The 22737-nt window shown below is 43.9% G+C and overlaps 1 protein-coding gene across 1 annotated transcript in view; it reads right to left on the bottom strand.

The window, feature by feature from the left end:
• LOC118391648 (solute carrier family 22 member 2-like) overlaps window positions 1–22737 on the bottom strand; it is a 127625-nt gene that overhangs the window by 92986 nt on the left and 11902 nt on the right. Inside the window, exon 2 of the mRNA XM_052457618.1 lies at window positions 13677–13828. Within this exon, the coding sequence (XP_052313578.1) occupies window positions 13677–13828 (152 nt within the window). The remainder of the gene's footprint in view (window positions 1–13676; window positions 13829–22737) is intronic.

Raw genomic sequence — 22737 nt, 5'->3', positions numbered from 1 at the left:
GAGACCACTGATCTTTTTTCCAACGAAGAAGAAGCTGGACGCAGCCGGGGAAGGAGGACGAATGAAACCGTTTGAGTGTGTCAATGTAGTTCTCCTTTGCCTCCTTTTCCAGGATAGGGTGTAAACACAGCCCTTCGGTGGGTACACTCCAGGAAGTAAGTCAATAGCTCATCCCCCTGGGTGATGTGGTGGCAGAGTGGAGCCCTTCATTTTGCTGTACTGGGTGGATTCAGATGGTATGGAGGTTGACACACTGTCAGGTGTATAATGAAGCCCGTGCCCAATGGCTGCCTGTCCAGGGTGTTAATCCTTAAAGGAGGGGTGACCGTGTTAGATCAATGTAAGCTCTTGTACGAGCTGGTAATCGATAAAATGACCTGCTGCTCCCAAATCTATCAAGCCATCTATGTAGTTAGTAACCCCCTTCATGGTTATCAATACTGGGGTGGAGAATTGCTTCTGGGAGATATTTGGAAGTAAGGACACGCCTACCCGCATGGCCGCAGAGGGACCCTTCTCATCTCTCTGTGGGTGGGTGGCAGAGCAACGGCTGAGTAGATGATCTTTCCCTCCACAGTATAGGCAGAGCCCTTCTTGGATCCACCTTTGACGTTCGATACATGGGAGAGGAGCATGGCCCAACTGCATGGGCTCTGGAAGACTCGGACAGGAGAAATCATGGAAAGAGAAGGTTTCGGGTTCCTGGGTGGCAGAGTTTGTTGGCGATGAAGTGGTCGATGGAGATGGTCATAGGAATGTATTGATTTAAATCCTGAAGAACGACTCCACAGGCCAGCTCCGTCTGAAGTTCCCTGTTGAGCTCTCGTCAGTAGACAGTAAGTAAAGCAGCCTCACTCCATCTACTCCCTGCAGCCATGGTGCGGAACTCGGGGGCATACTCAGCAGCTGAATTGCATCCTTGTTGAAGTTCTATGAGGAGGTCTCCTATAGGACGACCTGAGGGAGAGTGAGCGAATACCTCTTTGACGAGAGTGTGGAAATGGGTCTCGGATCCGAGTTCTGTGCTGTTGGCAGTCCATATGGTGGTGGCCCAATCCAGGGCTTTGCCTGTGATTAGAGACAACAAAATCCAACCTGCTCTTGTCAGTGGCGAAGTTAGTGGGGTTGTGCTCAATATATTTGCTGCATTGTATCAGAAATCACTGACATTTCCCAGGTGAACCGTCATATTTTCCAGGCATGGATATGAATGGAGGAGGGCTATGGGTTACGATAACTGGCATCGGAGGAGTAGGGATAGGCTGGCAGAGAAGAAGGCAGATTTCCACCATACGCTCCTCTTGCTGGGTTAGGCGCCACTGTAGCTCCGCTGAATCCATTCCATCTTTAGGTGAGGTATTCTGTAATGAATACTCAGGGAGAAAAATTTGTAGATTCACGCACAGAGCGTGGCAGGTGTTGATTTTGCCTTCGCAGGAGGCAGGAATCATGGTCACAGGCAGGCAATGGTCATACACAGGTAGGCAAACAGGCAGGGAATCAAAACTAGGACTGAAGGCTATAACTGGTTCTCACAAACAAGCTACGAAAATGCTTAGTAGAGTCAAAACGAACAATACCTCAAAGGCACAAACAGAATGAATTGAACTAAATAGCAGCTGATGAGACCAGGTGAGTAACTAACACAGGTGAAATCAATGAACAAAAATTAAAGACAGGGCTACGTTCAAGAACACAAAGTAACAGGCTACGTTCAAGAACACAAAGAAACAGAACACAAGGTTGACTAAGAAAATAAATACAGAACCTTACAATAATGTGACTTGTTAAGCACATGTTTACTAGTGAACGTATTTAGGCTTGCAATAACAAAGGGGTTGAATACTTATTGACTCAAGACATTTCAATTTTCATTTAAAAATAATTTTTGAACATTTATGAACATTTCTAAAAACATAATTCCACGTTCACTTTATGGGGTATTGTGTGTAGGCCAGTGACAAAATCTGGAATAAGGCAAGGGGTGTGAATACTTTCTGAAGGCACTGAAGGTAGATAACATTGAACAGAACAAGACTATGACAATAACTCAATTTTGACAAAAATGCAGAGAGAATCTTAGTCCCAATCTCCTGTACTGTGTCTAACACGAATACAGGCACAGATATTTGTAGCATAATCCCACAGTATTCCTTGTTATTAGTTTAGTTCACCATGCTGAGACAGCCATCCGAGTGAACAACAAGATGGTAAAGGGGTCAAAAATTGTTGTGTGCTCTGTGTCAGGTGACTTTGTACAATAAACCCCATTGTCTTTCATTCATCACAAAGTAGTTTGCCTATCATGGCTGGGCCAATCCATGTACTGTAAATACAAAATATTTTGCAATTCTTATACTGTATTGTACTTTTTTCCTGTGTTAATACAATAGACTAGTCTTAATGTATGGCCTGTGCTCCACACCCCAGACATGGAGAGAAAATTGCTTTAGCAAGATTCCTATGAAACCATAGGGGAGTAAAAATATATGCAATACAAATGAAATGGCATTATATAGCTTGCTTAATGGCACACCGTTGGGAAGGGGGAAGTAAATGACTCTCGCCTCCACATAGAAAAACAGACTTCTGAGGGAGTTTTTAATGCTTTTTTGGAATTCCTGAATCATGTCGAAGGGGGGTGTCTCGTTGCTAGACCATTTGCTGTGACAGTATATGGGCCAACCGCTCAGCTTTCAAAAGGGCAATGCCATGACATCACAATGGCCCCAGCGAGGCAGCAGAGTGCAATGTGCGTGTGTAGAGGAACAAAGACGTGTTTCCCTCCACTCCTTCACCTGATCAGTCGGTCAGTAGTCTCACCTACGTACGTGAACGCAGGCAGGCCTCTGGAGCAGGAGGCAACAATGAGGCCTCTGAGTTCTCCACTAGTGGAAATTTCACAACTGAAGGATGAGGTCACTCCGGATTCAGCTGGCATGGCTGTGGCGGGTGAGGCAATGCCTCAGAAATGATCGCAGAGGTGTTCGTATCAAGGCTGCTTTATGGGTAAGTGTTTGATGGATGAGCTGCAGACAGAGTGGGACGATCTATGCCGAGGACATCCATCCAACCCTCTCTCTTTTCCAAGGATACAACACTTTATATCCCAGGATGTTTGTTTCCTTGGATACATAATATGAATTCATATTATGAATGCTCTATTGAGCAAGTCAATTGGTGGCACATTACATTTGCTTTAATACAAGGAACCATAGAACATGTCAAGGAGGACACACACTATATATACAAAAGTATGTGGACACCCGTTCAAATAAGGGGACCCGGCTATTTCAGCCACACCCGTTGCTGACAGGTGTATATAATTGAGCACACAGCCATGCAATCTCCATAGACAAGTGCTGTTATTGTGAAGTGGAAACATTTAGGAGAAACAACGGCTCAGCCACGAAGTGGTAAGTAACACAAGCTCACAGAACAGGACCACCGAGTGCTGAAGCATGTAAAAATCATCTGTCACACTCACTACCGAGTTCCAAACTGCCTCTGGATGCAAGGTCAACACAATACCTGTTCGTCGGGAGATTCATGAAGTGGGTTTCCATGGATGAGTAGCCGCACACAAGCCTAAGATCACCATGCGCACTTCCAAGCGTCTGCTGGAGTGGTGTAAAGCTCACCACTATTGGACTCTGCAGCAGTGGAAACACGTTCTCTGGAGTGATGAATGATGAGCAGGTGTCCACATACTTTTGGTCATGTAGTGTAGATTTATGAGTGGAAACGTTTGAGAGGCAGAGAGACTGACGGAGTAGGCAGCAGACAATCTGATACGCACCAATAGGACAGGCACAATGGAGCATATTGTTTTTCGTGATCCAGTTTAGCGTGTCCCTCCAATATTGAGTCAGTGTGTGAGGGATTAGTGGAGACGGTCTGCGAGTGATCAGAGCCGTGCAGACCAATGGCCTTTTACTCTCTCCTCGCTGGCCTCCAGTGCCAAGAGACAACTGGTCAATGAGCACGCTTTTATTTTACGTCAAATTGAATATCCTTCTCCTACTCCCCTTGCTCATAAATAAGAGTGTGTGTGTGTATATCACTGTCGAATAAAGACGAGAGAAGTCTCTCAAATGAAATGGCCCAGTGTCAGGGTATCATTATGAGTTTCGACAAACCTTCCCTTCGGTCAGATTTTCCGCTGTCTGACTCTGCTGGTTTTTAATTTCCTGATTTGGTTGAGGCGGTGGATGTGGATGGTTTATTTTGGCTGTGCAGGGATTTCATGCTGCATTGACTAAAGGGGAGAAACTACCCTCAGACCAAGATGCTGATCAACAGCATTACCTCTTGCCAGATTGAGGCCTCCCTGTTGTTATCAAATGCATCTCAACTCCTCTTGATCCCTAACTGAAACCAGTTTTTTAATAATACACTGTTATAAATCAAAACCATCAAGCTGCTACTTCGTTATTGGTGTAATATGAGACGAGATCAAATGTCGTCTCTGGTCTCGGGAGACAAAGTGGTTTTTAAAACCACACGTATGGGGTCTTCTCACCAGACCTGGCGGTCACTTAGTAGATTGTTGGTCTGTGAGATGACAAGATCAATGACTGCAGCAGAGCTGTTGCCTCCCCTCCTGACTCCACTGGCTCCCTTGATGTGCCATTTACGACCACAACAGAAGTGGAGGACGGGAGGGATTTTCCCTATCTTTGGCTGTTTTTTTTCTTCTCTTTCCTAGTAGGAGTACTATATTTACAATCCCTGTCCCATTCATAATTCCTCAGCTCTGACTCACTGTCCAGGCAGTCAGACCAGGGAAACAGAGGCACCTCCACCAGGCTATCTTTCTCTCTGTCTCTCTGTCTCTCTTTGTTTCTCTCTCAAATCAAATCAAATCTTATTTGTCACATGCACTGAATACAACCTTACAGTGAAATGCTTACTTACAAGTCCTTAACCAACAATGCAGTTTAAAGAAAATACCACAAAAAAAAGTAAGAGATAAGAATAAACAATTAAAGAGCAGCATTAAATAACAATCTCCCTACAGTCTCTCTCCTTCCTCAGGTCTCATTACTTCTCTATGTTGAACCTGCCAGCCCAGCAGGGCTCTTTCCACAGGCTCTCGTGGAAACGAATAACCGTTGTCTGTCTCGCAGCTCTTTGCAACCACCACTTCTTTCTTCAAGGGAAAGAGGAAAAGGAGGCGAGGAGAGTGGGCGTGAGGAGGGATCAGAGAGGAAAAGGAGGCGAGGAGAGTGGGCGTGAGGAGGGATCAGAGAGGAAAAGGAGGCGAGGAGAGTGGGCGTGAGGAGGGATCAGAGAGGAAAAGGAGGCGAGGAGAGTGGGCGTGAAGAGGGATCAGAGAGGAAAAGGAGGCGAGGAGAGTGGGCATGAGGAGGGATCAGAGAGGAAAAGGAGGCGAGGAGTGTGGGCGTGAAGAGGGATCAGAGAGGAAAAGGAGGCGAGGAGTGTGGGCGTGAAGAGGGATCAGAGAGGAAAAGGAGGCGAGGAGTGTGGGCGTGAGGAGGGATCAGAGAGGAAAAGGAGGCGAGGAGTGTGGGCGTGAGGAGGGATCAGAGAGGAAAAGGAGGCGAGGAGAGTGGGCGTGAGGAGGGATCAGAGAGGAAAAGGAGGCGAGGAGAGTGGGCGTGAAGAGGGATCAGAGAGGAAAAGGAGGCGAGGAGAGTGGGCGTGAAGAGGGATCAGAGAGGAAAAGGAGGCGAGGAGTGTGGGCGTGAAGAGGGATCAGAGAGGAAAAGGAGGCGAGGAGTGTGGGCGTGAAGAGGGATCAGAGAGGAAAAGGAGGCGAGGAGTGTGGGCGTGAAGAGGGATCAGAGAGGAAAAGGAGGCGAGGAGTGTGGGCGTGAAGAGGGATCAGAGAGGAAAAGGAGGCGAGGAGTGTGGGCGTGAAGAGGGATCAGAGAGGAAAATGAGGCGAGGAGTGTGGGCGTGAGGAGGGATCAGAGAGGAAAAGGAGACGAGGAGTGTGGGCGTGAGGAGGGATCAGAGAGGAAAAGGAGGCGAGGAGTGTGGGCGTGAAGAGGGATCAGAGAGGAAAAGGAGGCGAGGAGTGTGGGCGTGAGGAGGGATCAGAGAGGAAAAGGAGGCGAGGAGTGTGGGCGTGAAGAGGGATCAGAGAGGAAAAGGAGGCGAGGAGAGTGGGCGTGAGGAGGGATCAGAGAGGAAAAGGAGGCGAGGAGTGTGGGCGTGAAGAGGGATCAGAGAGGAAAAGGAGGCGAGGAGTGTGGGCGTGAGGAGGGATCAGAGAGGAAAATGAGGCGAGGAGTGTGGGCGTGAAGAGGGATCAGAGAGGAAAATGAGGCGAGGAGTGTGGGCGTGACGAGGGATCAGAGAGGAAAATGAGGGAGGGGTGGGCGTGAAGAGGGATCAGAGAGGAAAAGGAGGCGAGGAGTGTGGGCGTGAAGAGGGATCAGAGAGGAAAATGAGGCGAGGAGTGTGGGCGTGAGGAGGGATCAGAGAGGAAAAGGAGGCGAGGAGTGTGGGCGTGAGGAGGGAAGACTCAGGGGTTGGGAGGTGAGATTCGCCACAGCCGGTCCATGTCTTCATTGAGACTCAATAGGCCGAAGATATACAGGCCATCTAAGGGAAACGTGACATGTTTCAATAAGACCCTGGCCTGCTGGGTTTCTGTCCGCCGGGCGCTGACACCACCCTGAACTTGGAGCAGGGCCTGTTTAGAAACAACCTTTTGATCAGGCTGCCGAACTTAGCAGAGCCATTTGACCTCACAGCGCAGGCCCGAGGGAACCTGTCAAGGACTGGAAATGGAGCAGCAAAGTTGGATGGGTTGAAGTGGTGACTCAGTGTCAAGCTCTACTAAAGCTGGCCTGTTGCTCTCTTCCTCCTCTCTTCTTCCAACTGCTGTGTGACAAATGCATTAATAACACCATTTCTTGATTCAGAGGCAGTGTCATTTCAAAAAACAGATGCTCTTCCAAGCCCAGGTTTTTTGAACATTTATTTATTTGACTCTTGCTTTCATGAGGCTCTCTGGTCAGCTACCAAGGGCTCATAGTTGCTTTAAAAAACGGGTTATGAAAAAAGTATTTCAAAAATAAGGTAATGAAAGTAATGAATTCAGTGGCGTAAGTAAGACATTCTTGTACATAAGTGCCTCAAGCTCCGCTGCAACCAATGTAATTTGGGTTCACAAGCAGACCTGTAGGCTTATATACAGTATTTATCCAATGGCAGCACCAGGAAAGTACAGGCCTCAGCAGCCTGACAGTTTGAGTCCTTCATAGCTGAGACTTTTAATGAAGGCTTGGTCTGTTGTTCTCAAAAATATTATTTTCTGGGTAAGTCAACTTGGCCCCTGCCTCTTCTGGTCATTCCAAACAAAAATACAACTTCATTTTGGTTGCACTAGTTCAATACTCTCCAGGAAACATTATCATTCATTATCAGTCATTATACATATAGCACAACATTCCTGTTGTCAAGAAATCAATCAAGTCATCTTTATTCGCATTGAGACACGCAAAATCTCCCCTCCCTTGTGCTTACTGTAAGTGTGAATGGAATTTCCCTTCCGTCTTCCAACTGACTGAGGTTACATGCAGTTAAAATATATATATTTTTTTTACATGACATAAAGTGAAGGACTTGAAGTGCCCTATATCCTCTAGGCCTCGGACAGAAATCCAAAGCTAAGCTACATGATGCATGCAATCTATGTAATTGAATTTCCATCTACACACACAGGTAAAATCTGGGCCGCAAAATAACATTCTTATGCCCAAGTGGATTCTCTTGCTCTCGCTCCCTCACTCCCTTGCTCACTCCCTCATACCTCTCACTGAAACTAACTGCACATGTATGCTAGCATCTGGGGTTGGAGCAAAGGGTACATACTCATCTGCGCAACACACACTCCCTGGATTCAGCAGCCCAGGCCAACAGCAATTACCCAATGGTGTAGTGAAAAAGGTCACATACCAGTAAATACCGGGGCTGCTGCTGTGTTCACCATGCCGTCATGTGACCTGAATTTCACATGTTCTCATTACGCCGTGGAGAATAGTAAAGAATGCGAAAAAGCATTAACTTTTTTGCTCCTGCCGGAGTGGTTGGCTGGCATTCCATCTCTAATCTCCAGTTATGGTTTCCCTAATCATTTGCTCATGACCTATTGAAAAGTGCATGAATTTCATGAGGTAGAGGCTAATAAAATAAAGATACATTTTGATTGATGCAGGTTATGATTCAAGATCAGTCAAGATCCGTTTAAAAGCATGAAAGTACCTTTATGTAAACTCGACATCGCTTACCTTGTGTTGTGGCTCTCTACAGCAGTGGACCTTTCGGTTCCCACTCGAGATTGCACTTAACTCAACCTCGTGTATCCTTAAATAAATGTCCTATTCCTATGTGGATATACTGTACCACTTAACGCTCATTCTGATTTACGGACCGCTTCACAGAGAGGCCGGAGCATTTAGAGGGAAAGCACAATCTGGATTCTACACAAAAAAACGGAAAGTTTCTTCTGACAGGATAAAACGTTGAGCTCAAACACAACTCCATGTCTCCTGCTCGTCTGATGGATCAGGTTACCCATGGATGTGGAAATCAGGCTGATTCTCCTTTCCACTGCATGTGCAAAGTCTGCTGCAGGCTGACGATTAGTACCATTCTGGGTCTAATGTTCACTTCACTACCCTAGAAGGAAAGAGGACATTTTCATCCTGGATCTGTTGTCATCCCAAACCTATTCCAAACCGCAGTAGGCTACTCTTCTCATCTGGGAGTTTCAAACTGTCTATTGGAAAGCTGAGAAAAATACTAATCTTCCACTCTGCTTCAATTCCATGTCTGAGTTCTCCCTTCTAAATGGCAACTGGCTGTTTAGACTGACGATTTCCATTGAAATAGAGAATTTGCTGTGTTGCATTACATCATAATGCTCCTGTCCTCTCCAATACCAAAGACTCATCCCCAATGTTCCTGAACTAAGAATTATGCATTGCTGTAAGCAGTGGAAAAAGCCCTTTCACCCATCATAAGCTGCTGAATATACAATATCAATCTAACGGTCCATGTAGGAGTCCATGCTCTGCCACAATGTGTATGCCTTACTGAATGTGATGCACGGGTGCTCTGTTGGGGTAGAGAATTGATCACTTTGACTGGCTTCCACGAGTGATTGAAAATAGCATTATACACAATATTTACAAAACTATGTGGACAGCCCTTCAAATGAGTGGATTTGGCTATTTCAGCCACACCCATTGCTGACAGGTGTATAAAACCGAACACACAGCCATGCAATCTCCATAGGAAAACACTGGCAGTATAATGGACTTCCTGGAGAGCTCAGCAGCAGTCCGACAGACAAATCTGAGTTTGGCAGATGCCAAAAGAACTCTGCGTGCCCGAATGCATAGGGCCAACTGTAAAGTTTGGTGGAGAAGGAATAATGGACTGGGTCTGTTTTTCATGGTTCGGGCTAGGCCCCTTTGTTCCAGTGAAGAGAAATCTTAACGCTACAGCATACAATGACATTCTAGACGATTCTGTGCTTCCAACTTTGTGACAACAGTTTGGGAAAGGCCTAATCCTGTTTCAGCATGACAATGCCCACGTGCACCAAGCAAGGTCCATGAAGAAATGGTTTGTTAAGATCGGTGTGGAAAAACTTGACTGGCCAGCACAGAGTCCTGACCTTAACCCTGTTGAACACCTTTGGGATTAATTGGAAAGCCGACTGCGAGCCAGGTCAAATAATTTATTTTTTAAAATTCTATTTAACCCTTTTTAACTAGGCTAGTCAGTGAAGATCAAATTCCTAAATACAATGATGGCGCTGCCCTATGGGACTCACAATCACAGCCGGTTGTGATACAGCCTGGAATCGAACCAGGGTCTTTAGTGACACCTCTAGCACTGTGATGCAGTGCCTAAGACCTCTAATCGCCCAACATCTGTGCCCGACCTTAATGCTCTTGTGGCTGAATGGAAGCCCGGCAGTAATGTTCCAACTAGAGGCCGACCGATTAATCGGAATAGCCGATTAATTAGGGCCGATTTCAAGTTTTCATAACAATCGGAAACCGGTATATTTGGGCGACGATTTGCCTTCTTTTTTTTTTTTTACACCTTTATTTAATCTTTATTTAACTAGGCAAGTCAGTTAAAAACACAGTCTTATTTTCAATGACGGCCTAGGAACGGTGGGTTAACTGCCACGTTCAGGGGCAGAAAGACAGACTTTCACCTTGTCAGCTCGGGGAATCCAATCTTGCAACCTTACAGTTAACTAGTCCAACGCAATAACGACCTGCCTCGCTGCCACAACATAGTTGAATGTGCTGACAACAAAATCACACAAATATTATCAATGGAAATCAAATTTATCAACCCATGGAGGTCTGGACTTGGAGTCACACTCAAAATTAAAGTGGAAAACCACACTACAGGATGATCCAACTTTGATGTAATGTCCTTAAAACAAGTCAAAATGAGGCTCAGTAGTGTGTGTGGCCTCCACGTGACTGTATGACCTCCCTACAACGCCTGGGTATGCTCCTGATGAGGTGGCGGATGGTCTCCTGAGTGATCTCCTCCCAGACCTGGATTAAAGCATCCGCCAACTCCTGGACAGTCTGTGGTGCAACGTGGCGTTGGTGGATGGAGCGAGACATGATGTCCCAGAGGTGCTCAATTGGATTCATGTCTGGGGAACGGGCGGGCCAGTCCATAGCATCAATGCCTTCCTCTTGCAGGAACTGCTGACACACTCCAGCCACATGAGGTCTGGCATTGTCTTGCATTAGGAGGAACCCAGGGCCAACCGCACCAGGGGGTCTGAGGATCTCATCTCGGTGCCTAATGGCAGTCAGGCTACCTCTGGCGAGCACATGGAGGGCTGTGCGGCCCCCCAAAGAAATGCCACCCCACACCATGACTGACCCACCGCCAAACCGGTCATGCTGGAGAATGTTGCAGGCAGCAGAACGTTCTTCACGGCGTCTCCAGACTCTGTCACGTCTGTCACATGTGCTCAGTGTGAACCTGCTTTCCTCTGTGAAGAGCACAGGACGCCAGTGGCAAATTTGCCAATCTTGGTGTTCTCTGGCAAATGAAAAACTTCCTGCACAACCCCCACCTGTAGATGTCGGGCCCTCATACCACCCTCATGGAGTCTGTTTCTGACCGTTTGAGCAGACACATGCACATTTGTGGCCTGCTGGAGGTCATCTTGCACGGCTCTGGCAGTGCTCCTCCTGCTCCTCCTTGCACAAAGGCGGAGATAGCGGTCCTGCTGCTGGGTTGTTGCCCTCCTACGGCCTCTTCCACGTCTCCTGATGTACTGGCCTGTCTCCTGGTAGCGCCTCCATACTCTGGACACTACGCTGACAGACACAGCAAACCTTGCCACAGCTCACATTGATGTGCCATCCTGGATGAGCTGCACTACCTGAGCCACTTGTGTGGGTTGTAGACTCCGTCTCATGCTACCACTAGAGTGAAAGCACCGCCAGCATTCAAAAGTGACCAAAACATCAGCATAGGAACTGAGAATTGGTCTGTGGTCACCACCTGCAGAACCACTCCTTTATTGGGGGTGTCTTGCTAATTGCCTATAATTTCCACCTGTTGTCTATTCCATTTGCACAACAGCATGTGAAATGTATTGTCAATCAGTGTTGCTTCCTAAGTGGACAGTTTGATTTGTGTTGTTTAAGTGTTCCCTTTATTATTTTGAGCAGTATATATATATATATATATATATATATATATATATATATATATATATATATATATATATATATATATATATAAATGTATAAATATATATATATAAATATAGAGAGAGAGAGAAAAAAACACATTTTGTTGTCCATTAAAATAACATCAAATTGATCAGAAATACAGTGTAGACATTGTTAATGTTGTAAATGACTACTGTAGCTGGAAACGGCTGATTTTTTATGGAATATCTACATATGCATACAGAGGCCCATTATCGGCAACCATCACTCCTGTGTTCCAATGGCACGTTGTGTTATCTAATCCAAGTTTATCATTTTAAAAGGCTAATTGATCATTAGAAAACCCTTTTGCAAATATGCTAAACACAGCTGAAAACTGTCGTACTGATTAAAGAAGCAATCAAACTGGCCTTCTTCAGACTAGTTGAGTGGCTGGAGCATCAGCATTTGTTGGTTCGATTACAGGCTCAAAATAGCCAGAAACAAAAGCACTTTCTTCTGAAACTCATGAGTCTATTCTTGTTCTGAGAAATGAAGGCTATTCCATGCAAGAAATTGCCAAGAAACTGAAGATCTCGTACAGCGCTGTGTACTTCTCCCTTCACAGAACAGTGCAAACTGACTCTAACCAGAATAGAAAGAGGAGCGGGAGGCCCCGGAGCACATCTGAGCAAGAGGACAAGTATATTAGAGTGTCTAGTTTGAGAAACAGACGCCTCACAAGTTCTCAACTGGCAGCTTCATTAAATGGTACCCGCAAAACACCAGTCTCAACGTCAACAGTGAAGAGACGACTCCGGGATACTGGCCTTCTAGGCAGAGTTGCAAAGAAAAAGCCATATCTCAGACTGGCCAATAAAAAAAAAAGATTAAGATGGGCAAAAGAACACAGATACTGGACAGAGGATTTAAATGAAGGCTCTCAATTTAGGCATTTATTTGTCTGCCCAATGCAATCGCAAAGTAGTCAAGACTGTCGATAAAGGGTTTGGCTCCTGAGACCACTTGGAAATAAATCGTAATAACCAAAGCTTTATTAAAATATCAAGTTTGAGAGGAGTAAAACAGTGAGCTGACATTCCCTTTTTATCTATGCATTTCTCTTTGGGGAGAAATGATGGTGCCTATAAGTGTGACATAGCCTATTTAAAACAAGTTGTTATTTAGTTTTGAATAGAATTAGATTAGAATTCTCTTTTTAGGCCTTATCAATCGTTAATTTAACCTTGCTTATTGACAATGTTTGGCATGTCCATGCTCAGCCATAATGCAATTAACAGTAGGCATAGCCACTATATCAGTGCGAATGCTATTGAAACCATGCAATTGCTTAGAACAAAGTGGACTGCAAATGGGTTCAAATGAACCTATTTAGCAAAAATGGGATAGGTCTAGATATTGTTATTTCATTTCTTTACGCCATTTTTCGCAAACTATAACGGACTAACATTGGAAATGGAGTTGATTTCAAGACCATACATAAGACCATAAATACACAACCTGAAGCAGCCAGATATTTGGGCTCCCGAGTGGTGCAGCGGTCTAAGGCACTGCATCTCAGTGCTAGAGGTGTCACTACAGACACCCTGGTTTGAATCCAGGCTCTATCATAACCGGCAGTGATTGAGTCCCATAGGGCGGAGCACAACTGGCCCAGCGTCGACCGGGTTTGGGACGTGTAGGCCGTCATTGTAAATAAGAATTGGTTCTTAACTAATTTGCCTAGTTAAAAAAAGTATATATATTTCACCATGGAGCATGTTCTGATTGGCCAGTGAGGGGCCAAGCCTTAATCCACCCACAACTTGTTTATTCATTAAAACCCAGCCCTTTTGCGCCAACACCAGCAAGTGCACCGATTATAGTGATAATAGCAAAAATATGTTTGCCCTGAACCTACGCATAGATTTACCATGGCGTTATGTTTGTTCAAATAGAGTCCACAGTCACACTCCCATATAGACATACCTGCAGATGGCCAGTGTGAGCTCCCCAATGCAGGCTTTGATCCTGTTCTGGGCCTCCATGTGTGTCATGGTCTCTGTGTTGTCCCCATTGATGACCAGGATGGTGTCTCCAGGACACAGGTCCCCCTGTGCTGCCTTACTGCCCGGTGTCACCTTACCACCAAACAAAAGAGAAAATATTAGGGTGGAAGTGCCACACCCAGCCAAAATACAATAATACAGCCAGTCTATTCTGTCTGTAATGTGACCCACCCCAGAACTATAGGTTTACATTTTCTATTGCCAGTTGCAGTGAGTGACACAGCAAAATTAGAAAGCAGACACTTAAAGCGTTATTGGTAAGCCTGGCAGTTCGAACTCTTTTAATTTTGACAACATTGAAGTGAGTGTTAATACAGTGATAGCAGGGTGGCAGGTAGCTTAGTGGTTAGAGCATTGGGTCAGTAACCAAAAGGTTGCTGGACCGAATCCCCGAGCTGACAAGGTAAAAAATAATCTGTTGTTCTTCCCCTGAAGAAGGCCCACTGTTCCTCGGTAGGCAGTCATTGTAAATAAGAATGTATTTTTAACTGACTTGCTTAGTTAAATATAGGGTACTACTATGACCCATAGGGCTCTGGTCAAAAGTAATGCAATGTATACAAAATAGGGTGCCATTTGAGATGCACTAAGCCCATGAGTGCTGTCCATCAGAACACACACATAGCCTCTGTCTAATACTAGGAGATACATTGCAGGTTCCTTTCCGTCATCTCTCACTCCCGATATATACAAAGCCCCTGTGGATGTCTTTCTGGGCCCCATAAGAGGGGCGGGGTAGAAAGAGAGAGGGCGGGGGGAAGAGAGAGAGAGATTTATCTTCCTTCCTCTGGGTACATTGTACCTTTTACAGAAACAATTGTTTACACATGACAGCAATTTTCCATAACGATCCCCCTCCCTCCCGCCATCCTCCCTTCTCTTTCTGTGCCTGCATCACCGGACATCTGGATTTGGCAGTAAAACAAAACCACCAAGAGCATCACAATGTTCCGTCCCCTCATACAACCAGGCCAGTCTTACTCTATGACCTGCCCGTATGAATGGATTCTTTTACCTCCCCTGCAACATGTAAACTTTCCGTTGGACCGAACCCAAACCAATCTATACATCAGGCCGAAGGAAGAGGTTTAATAACCGGTCATACAACTAATGGAGCTCCAGTTTGTTAAAATGTCAGACGCACTATTCTGTAATCAATGTCTTCAAGTGTCTCACAGCCATTCATCTTTATAGAAGAGCAATCACAACGCGATCTCATAACAAATATGGCCTATTACCCTGATGCTGTCTGCAAGTGACATTAGGATGTATTATCATTGGAACCAATGGTTGAAACACAACTTTGTGTTAAAAGAACATTTTGACAAAAATACATCAAATAAATGGCAGCCAACTGTTTAACGATTTGAGTACATGAACTGTGAAAACAATGTTAATGTCTCACATTATGCAAATTAAATTTGCTGAATGACCTGAAGATTATCGACATCACCTCGCATTATCTACAGAGAAAAAGTGCTTCTGCAACAGGGGAGTAGGCTGGCACACTGAGCAGTGCTTTGCTTTAATATGAAGAAATGCACGTCAATTCATTGTCCATGAAAAACTCATCGTTGAGATGTGTTTCAGTGTTAAATGCGAAATGTACAGTCTCTGACTCCCTTCTCAGTCACAGGCAGTCCCAGTTTCGGTAAACTGAGGGGTCACTGGCATGGGATCTGACTAGGTCTGAGTAAACAGAGCTAAAGTTCATTTGGAAACCATTCAGACCTGTTGACTTCTTCTTCTTCTTCTTCTCCTTCTTTTTTTTACATCACAGCCTAATTCTAAAATGTATTAAAATGGGTTTTTTCCTCATCAATCTGCACACAATACCCAATAACGACGAAGCAAAAACATGTTCTTAGACATTTTTGCAATAAAAAATACATTTACATAAGTAGTCAGACCATTTACTCAATACTTTGTTGAAGCACTTTTGGCAGCGATTACAGCCTCGAGTCTTCTTGGGTACGACGCTACAAGTTTGGCACACTTGTATTTGGTAAGTTTCTCTCATTCTTCTCTGCAGATCCTCTCAAGCTCTGTCAGATTATATGGGGAGCGTTGCTGCACAGCTATTTTCAGGTCTCTCCAGAGTTGTTTGATCGGGTTCAGGCTCTGGCTGGGCCACTCAAGGACATTCAGAGACTTGTCCCGAAGCCAAATCTGCATTGTCTTGACTGTGTGCTTAGGGTCGTTGTCCTGTTGGAAGGTGAACCTTCACCCAAGTCCGTGGTCCTGAGCGCTCTGAAGCAGGGTTTTCATCAAGGATCTCTCTATACTTTGCCCATTCATTTTTCCCTCGATCCTGACTAGTCTCCCAGTCCCTGCTGCTGGAAAACATCCCCACAGCATGATGCTGCCACCACCATGCTTCACCGTAGTGTGCCAGGTTTCCTCCAGATGTGATGCTTGACATGCAGGCCAAAGAGTTCAATCTTGGTTTCATCATACCAGAGAATCTTGTTTCTCATGGTCTGAGTCCTTTAAGTGTCTTTTGGCAAACTCCAAGTGGGCTGTCATGTGCCTTTTACTGAAATAGTGGCTTCCGTCTGGTCACTCTACCATAAAGGCCTGATTGGTGGAGTGCTGCAGAGATGGTTGTCCTTCTGGAAGGTTCTCCCATCTCCACAGAGGAACTCTGGAGCTCGGTCAGAGTGACCATCGGGTTCTTGGTCACCTCCCAGACCAAGGCCCTTCTCCCATGCACTGATAACTGTGGGACCAATATATAGACAGGTGTTTACCTTTCCGAGTCATGTCAAATCAATTGAATGTACCACAGGTGGACTCCAATAAAGTTGTAGAAACATCTCAATGATGATCAATGGAAACAGAATGCACCGGAGCTCAATTTCGAGTCTCATAGCAAAGGGTCTGAATGCTTATGTAAATAAGGTATTTCTGTTTTTAATTATTAATACATTTGCAATAATTTCTAAAAAACAGGTTTCACTTTGTCACTATGGGGTAATGTGTGTCGATTGATGGGGACTTTATTTATTTAATCCATTTTAGAATAAGGCTGTAACATAACAAAATGTGGAAAAAGTAAAGGGGCCTGAATACTTTCCGAATGCACTGTATGTTGTAGATGATGTGGCTTTGCTGCTGTGTCATAGTGTAGGAGGTTGTGTTGTTATTGCAGAGAGACAAAGACCACCTACGGGTCAGGCCATGAATGGCCATCCAGACGTGACTCACTCACGTTCCCTCACTAAATCTCCACAACAGGCCTTTAATTATCGGCAATACAAAACATTTCAGAGTCCAGACCCCTTCTTAGGCATATTTAACTGACTTTGATTGCATCATGATCCAGTGCGTTGCTGGAGCAATCTAAACAATCTGAGTCACTCTATGAGGTGGTCCCTTTACAGAATGACACAGTTAATCAGTAACACACTCTGTCGGTGGTTAGCATATGACATTATAATGTCACACCGATAAGCCATGGGGCCTGCCAAAGACTGAGCTCCGACCCAAAATACATACAGTATGTTTTTTTTTTTTTAGGATACTGCAAGATTAACAGTTTTGGTGGGATGTGAAAAGGGGCAGGGTCATAGTATTGTGTCATGTCATCATCGTGTGCCAAAATACAGGCGAAATTCATCTGAACCGTTAACTCTGTGGTCCCGATTGGCTGTTAGGCAAGGCTACATACTTTGCTGTATACAGGCTCACATGGTGCAATAGAGGAATAATGCTGGCAACCGGACAAACAACCACTTTTGTTTGCTTGCTTGTTGGATGATGGAAACTAAGGTTATTGCCTTGGCCTTGAGGACATTTGGGGAAAATCATTACTTTTTAGGTTACAAAATTCCCAACGCCGTTTGATTGTTGCACTCTAACAAAGAGGTTCAAATGTGCCAGTGCCATAAACAATGGAGCAGCTGTCGAGTAAATGCATTGGCTCTTTCTTTAATGAGAAGGCAAGGCCAGGGAGAGCCTGCTTGATCTTCAATGCAGCCGAGGAAGAATGCCGTCGCCCATTATGACCGCGGCGTTAGTCATTGCGTGTAATGTTCTGAATCTAATTTGTGTAGCTGAATGTCTGTTCCTTCCTCTGCAAGTGAAAGTCCACTCCTCTGCGCTCCATTGACCAATATCCATCTCCTTTCTTTGTGACACTTCACTGAGTAATACGGTAGTATGTGCCTGAATTGTATACATTCATTTGCCATTTGTTTGAAGGTAATTGAAACCATTATGAAACGCGTTAAGTGCTGATAGAAGTGGCAGCTATTTGTGCCTCATTCTAGAGGTTCTCATGTCACGTCTTTCAAACCTGGAGGAAGTGGCGGCAGGAACGCCTTGGCCGACAACAAGGAAATCTCATTTGGCTGTATGTCACATGGCTCTTGTTAGATATGTGGCACAGTGACAGACAGAAAACTTTGGGGCACAGGGACAATGTGTTCACCACTATGGTATTAGGGAAGCACAGATCATAAAACAGCAAGGGAACGAGAAAGGCCTGTAAATCTAATTTTAGGAGGAACTAGGAGGAAAAAGGAATAATCTACTGTACAGTGGGGTCCGGAATTATTGACACCCTTAATAAAGATGAGCAAAAATGACTGTATAAAATATATATTTCAAATACTGAATTACTGAATACTGAACAACAATATGAACACAACATGTAAAGTGTTGGTCCATGAGCTGAAATAAAAGATTCCATACATTTTCCATTGGCATAAAAAGCTTATTTCTTTCAAATGACGTGCAGAAATGTGTTTACATCTCTGTTAATGAGCATTTCTCATTTGCCAAGATAATCCATCCACCTGATAAGTGTGGCATATCAAGAACCTGATTAAACAGCATGATCATTACACAGGTGCAACTTGTGCTGGGGAGAATAAAAGTACACTCTAAAATGTGCAGCTTTTTAACCCAACACAATACGTCTCCAGTTTTGAGGGAGCATGCAACTGGCATACTGACATCGTTTTAGAGAATTTGGCCGTATGTCCAACCGGCCTCACAACCACAGACCACTTTAACCATGCCAGCCCAGGATCTCCACATCCTGGCTTCTTCAACTGCAGGACCAGCCACCCGGACAGCTGATGAAACTGAGGAGTAGTTCTGTCTGTAATAAAGCCCCTTTGTGTAGGAAAACTAATTCTGATGGGTCTGGGTCTGGGTCGGGCTCCCCAGTGGGCGGGCATGGCTCCCAAGTGGGAGGACCTATGCCCTCCCAGGCCCACCCATGGCTGTGCCCCTGTCCAGTCATGTGAAATCCATAGATTAGGGCCTATTGAATTTATTTCAATTGACTGATTTCCTTATTATGAACTGTAACTTCAGATGCTTTTATATTTTTGTTCAGTATATATTGAATGTTCAAATAATGGGGAAATTGCTCCGAATTTTTATTTGTTTTCTATATTTTGTTTAACAAGTATAAACAATAAAAAAAACATTCTCAAAATGGTAGGGATCAAAATGATTGACACCCCTGTTTTCAATACCTTTAAATATTTAAATTGCGAGGATAATGGCACTGAGCCTTTTTCAAAAATGTTTAATATTTGGAGAACACAAAATCCTGCTAGATTCTTGATATCCATTTTCTGCACATATGAACTGCCCTCTTCCATTCAAACCACGGGTTTTCAATGGGTTTTCAAGTCTGGAGATTAAGATGGCCATCGCAAAATGTTTTGTGGCCAATTAACCATTTCTTTGTGGATTTTGAAGTGTTAATTGGGTTATTGTCTTGCTGGGAGATCCACTTGTGGCCAAGTTTCAGCCTCCTGGCAGAGGTAACCATGTTTTGGGCCAAAATGTCCTGGTACTGGGTAAATTTTCATGTCATGTGACCAAAGCACCGGTTCCAATCCAAGTGCCAATGCCATTTAGCAAATACCAGGCATTTACATTTGTTGGATGACATGAAAATAGAGCTCTTTGGCCATGCACACAAGTACCAGGTCTTGTTTTGAGGTGATTTGACTGATGTAATGTCTATGCTAATATGGCTCAAATTAGCTAGCTAGCTAACCAACAACTGAAACTTTGTATCTGAGAGACAATTGCTCATTGTGCAAATTGATTTATGTTTTCAATAAACATTTAGAGACTAAATATAGTTTACATGTTGTCAACAGTCTAAGCCAACCCTGTCTGTTTTGCCCCATAGTTGCACCCACATTGGTTTAGTTGCTAAACAACCAACCCATCAATTAAAACGGGAGTTTATTTCACATAACAGGGTTGACCTTAAAATGAGAGACAGGGTTGTTGTTTTTTAACCTTAAAATGAATCACTAATCACATGAAATAAACAATAATCGTCAGAAATGACTTGGTCAACACAACAAAATAAGTAGAGCGTTACAATGATGGTGAAAACTCTGAGAAATGTTGTGGTGAAGTGGGTAAAATCTTCCTAGAAGTCACAGAGTATCCTTAGAGGGACACGTCAAAAGGAAGAATTTTGGCACTTCAGCAAGTCTTTGTTGATTTGTTTTTGTTTTATACAGATTTATAGAATTTTCCATGTGGTCTATTTTAAAGGGCACTTAATTTAATACAGGGATGGCTAACTCCAGTCCTCAGGGGCTGAAGTGGCGTCACTTTTCCACATCCCTAGCAAACAAAGCTGATTAAACTAATTGCGTCCTAAACTGAAGGTCATGATTAGTTGATTATTGGAGTCAGGTGTGTTAGCTGGGGCTGGGGCAAAAAAGGTGGACACCAATCAGGCCCAAGGACTGAAGTTGCCCATTCCTGATTTAATATAACATATTTGTGCACAAATTCTACCAAAAGGCACTCATTTCATAGAAGGACCCAGATACATTCCTTTCTCTGATAAAAGATAACTTCAGAGGAAAGGAAAATATAACAGAGTCCAAATGTCGGTGAAGTAAATCTCTCCTTGCATTTGAAAGAAGGAAACTCAGACATTGGGAGTCAAATACAGAAGACTCCAAATACAGAAGACGCCTTAACTGTTCAGATAATATGTATCTGATAAAGTAAACATCAGTGACCCCATTCAGTAGAGAAAATACATATGAGCATCGATTGAAATGTCAAATATATAGAAAAGGTTTGATAAACCGTATGCACAGGATCTGACCTTGGCATAAGAGTATACACCTACTACTGTATAGCCTTCCTAGCTAATGTTGGTATGCAGAACACTTTGAGAAACTTATTTGTCAAATGTCCAAAGGAGAATCTTTAGGGAAATCATCCATTTTCAGGACCACACAACAGGACATACAGCTTGGACTGGAGCCTTTTAAAGGAAACTCGTAAAAAAATCCGTAACGACAAACACATTTTAGTTTTTTATTTGACATGATATGGCGTTGCGAACTACTGTCCAAGAGGAATTCTGTTTATGAATTAGCACCATTAGCTGTTCTTGACTTATGTCACCTCTTGCATATGGGAGTTGAATTGACATTGATTTAACAAGGTTTTATCCCCTAACTGATATATTCTGCACATCCCTTCAAAATGCTTTGACAATTACATCAGAGATCTGGCTGGCTCCCTTGGTTGGCAATTTAGATCACAGACTCACATCTCAAGCCTAATTAGCACCTACAAATCAGCTATTGCAATCAGGATGGTGTACTGGGACCCAGTATTTCATTGTATAAGAATGCAGGTGTTCTAGATCATTAACTCAGAGATACGCAAAGGCATATCTGCAGTCTGTGTAAAATAGAGGACTGCCGAGGACCTGGATTGAAATGATTTAAAACCTTAACAAAGATGAGCAATAATGACTCTATAAAATACATTATTCAAATACTGAGCTATATGCCAAAAAAACAGAAATTATATTATTTTATACGAATTAAACTGCTCAGAAAAAAATATAGTCATACTTTTTTAATCAAAAAAGGGTAAGGGTCAAAATGATTGAAACCCCTAAAGATTCTTATAACTATGGTGTCGTATATTTCCTAACACGCAATGACTACAAGCTTGTGACTCTATAAACTTGTTGAGTGCACTTCCAGTTGGTTTTAGTTGTGTTTCAGATTATTTTGTGCCCAATAGAAGTGAATGGTAAAAAAATTATCGTGTCATTTTGGAGTAACTTTTATTGTAAATAAGAACAGAATATGTTTCTAAACACTTCTACATTCATGCGGATGCTACCATGATTACGGACAATCCAGAATAAATTGTGAATAATGTTGAGTGAGAAAGTTACAGAGGGTCAAAGATCATACCCCCAAGACCTGCTAACCTCCCCTGTTATTGTAATGTTTAGAGGTCAGCATGTCTTGGGGGATATGATCTTTGACTCTCTGCAACTACTGTGGTTTATACAGAGCCTTCTGAATTTATTCAGACCGTTTGACTTTTCCACATATTGATACGTTACAGCCTTATTCTAAAATTGATTAAAACATGTTTCCCCATCAATCTACACACAATACTCCACAATGTATTGCCGCCCCATTAAAAATTAAAATGTACTAAAAATAAAAACTGAAACATCACATTCATACCCTTTACTCAGTACTTTGTTGAAGCACTTTTAGCAGCGATTACAGCATTGAGTCTTCTTGGGTATTGAGTCTTCTTGGCTACAAGCTTGGCACAGGTGTATTTGGGGAGTTTCTCCAATTCTTCTCTGCAGATCGTCTCAAGCTCTGTCAGGTTGGATGGGGAGCATTGCTGCAAAGCAATTTTCACGTCTCTCCAGAGCTGTTCGATTGGGTTCATGTCCGGGCTCTGGCTGGGCCACTCAAGGACATTCAAAGACTTGTCCCGAAGCCACTCCTGCGTTGTCTTGGCTGTGTGCTTAGGGTCGTTGTCCTGTTGGAAGGTGAACCTTCGCCCCAGTCTGGAGACCTGAGCACTCTGGAGAAAGTCTTCATCAAGGATCTCTCTGTACTTTGCTCTGTTCATCTTTCCCTCGATCCTGACTAGTCTCCCAGTCCCTGCCGCTGAAAAACATCCTCAAAGCATGATGCTGCCACCACCAT

Source organism: Oncorhynchus keta, chromosome 12 (genome assembly GCF_023373465.1).
Source record: "Oncorhynchus keta strain PuntledgeMale-10-30-2019 chromosome 12, Oket_V2, whole genome shotgun sequence".
NCBI classification, from domain to species: domain Eukaryota; kingdom Metazoa; phylum Chordata; class Actinopteri; order Salmoniformes; family Salmonidae; genus Oncorhynchus; species Oncorhynchus keta.
This window is presented reverse-complemented; position numbering and strand designations above follow the sequence as displayed.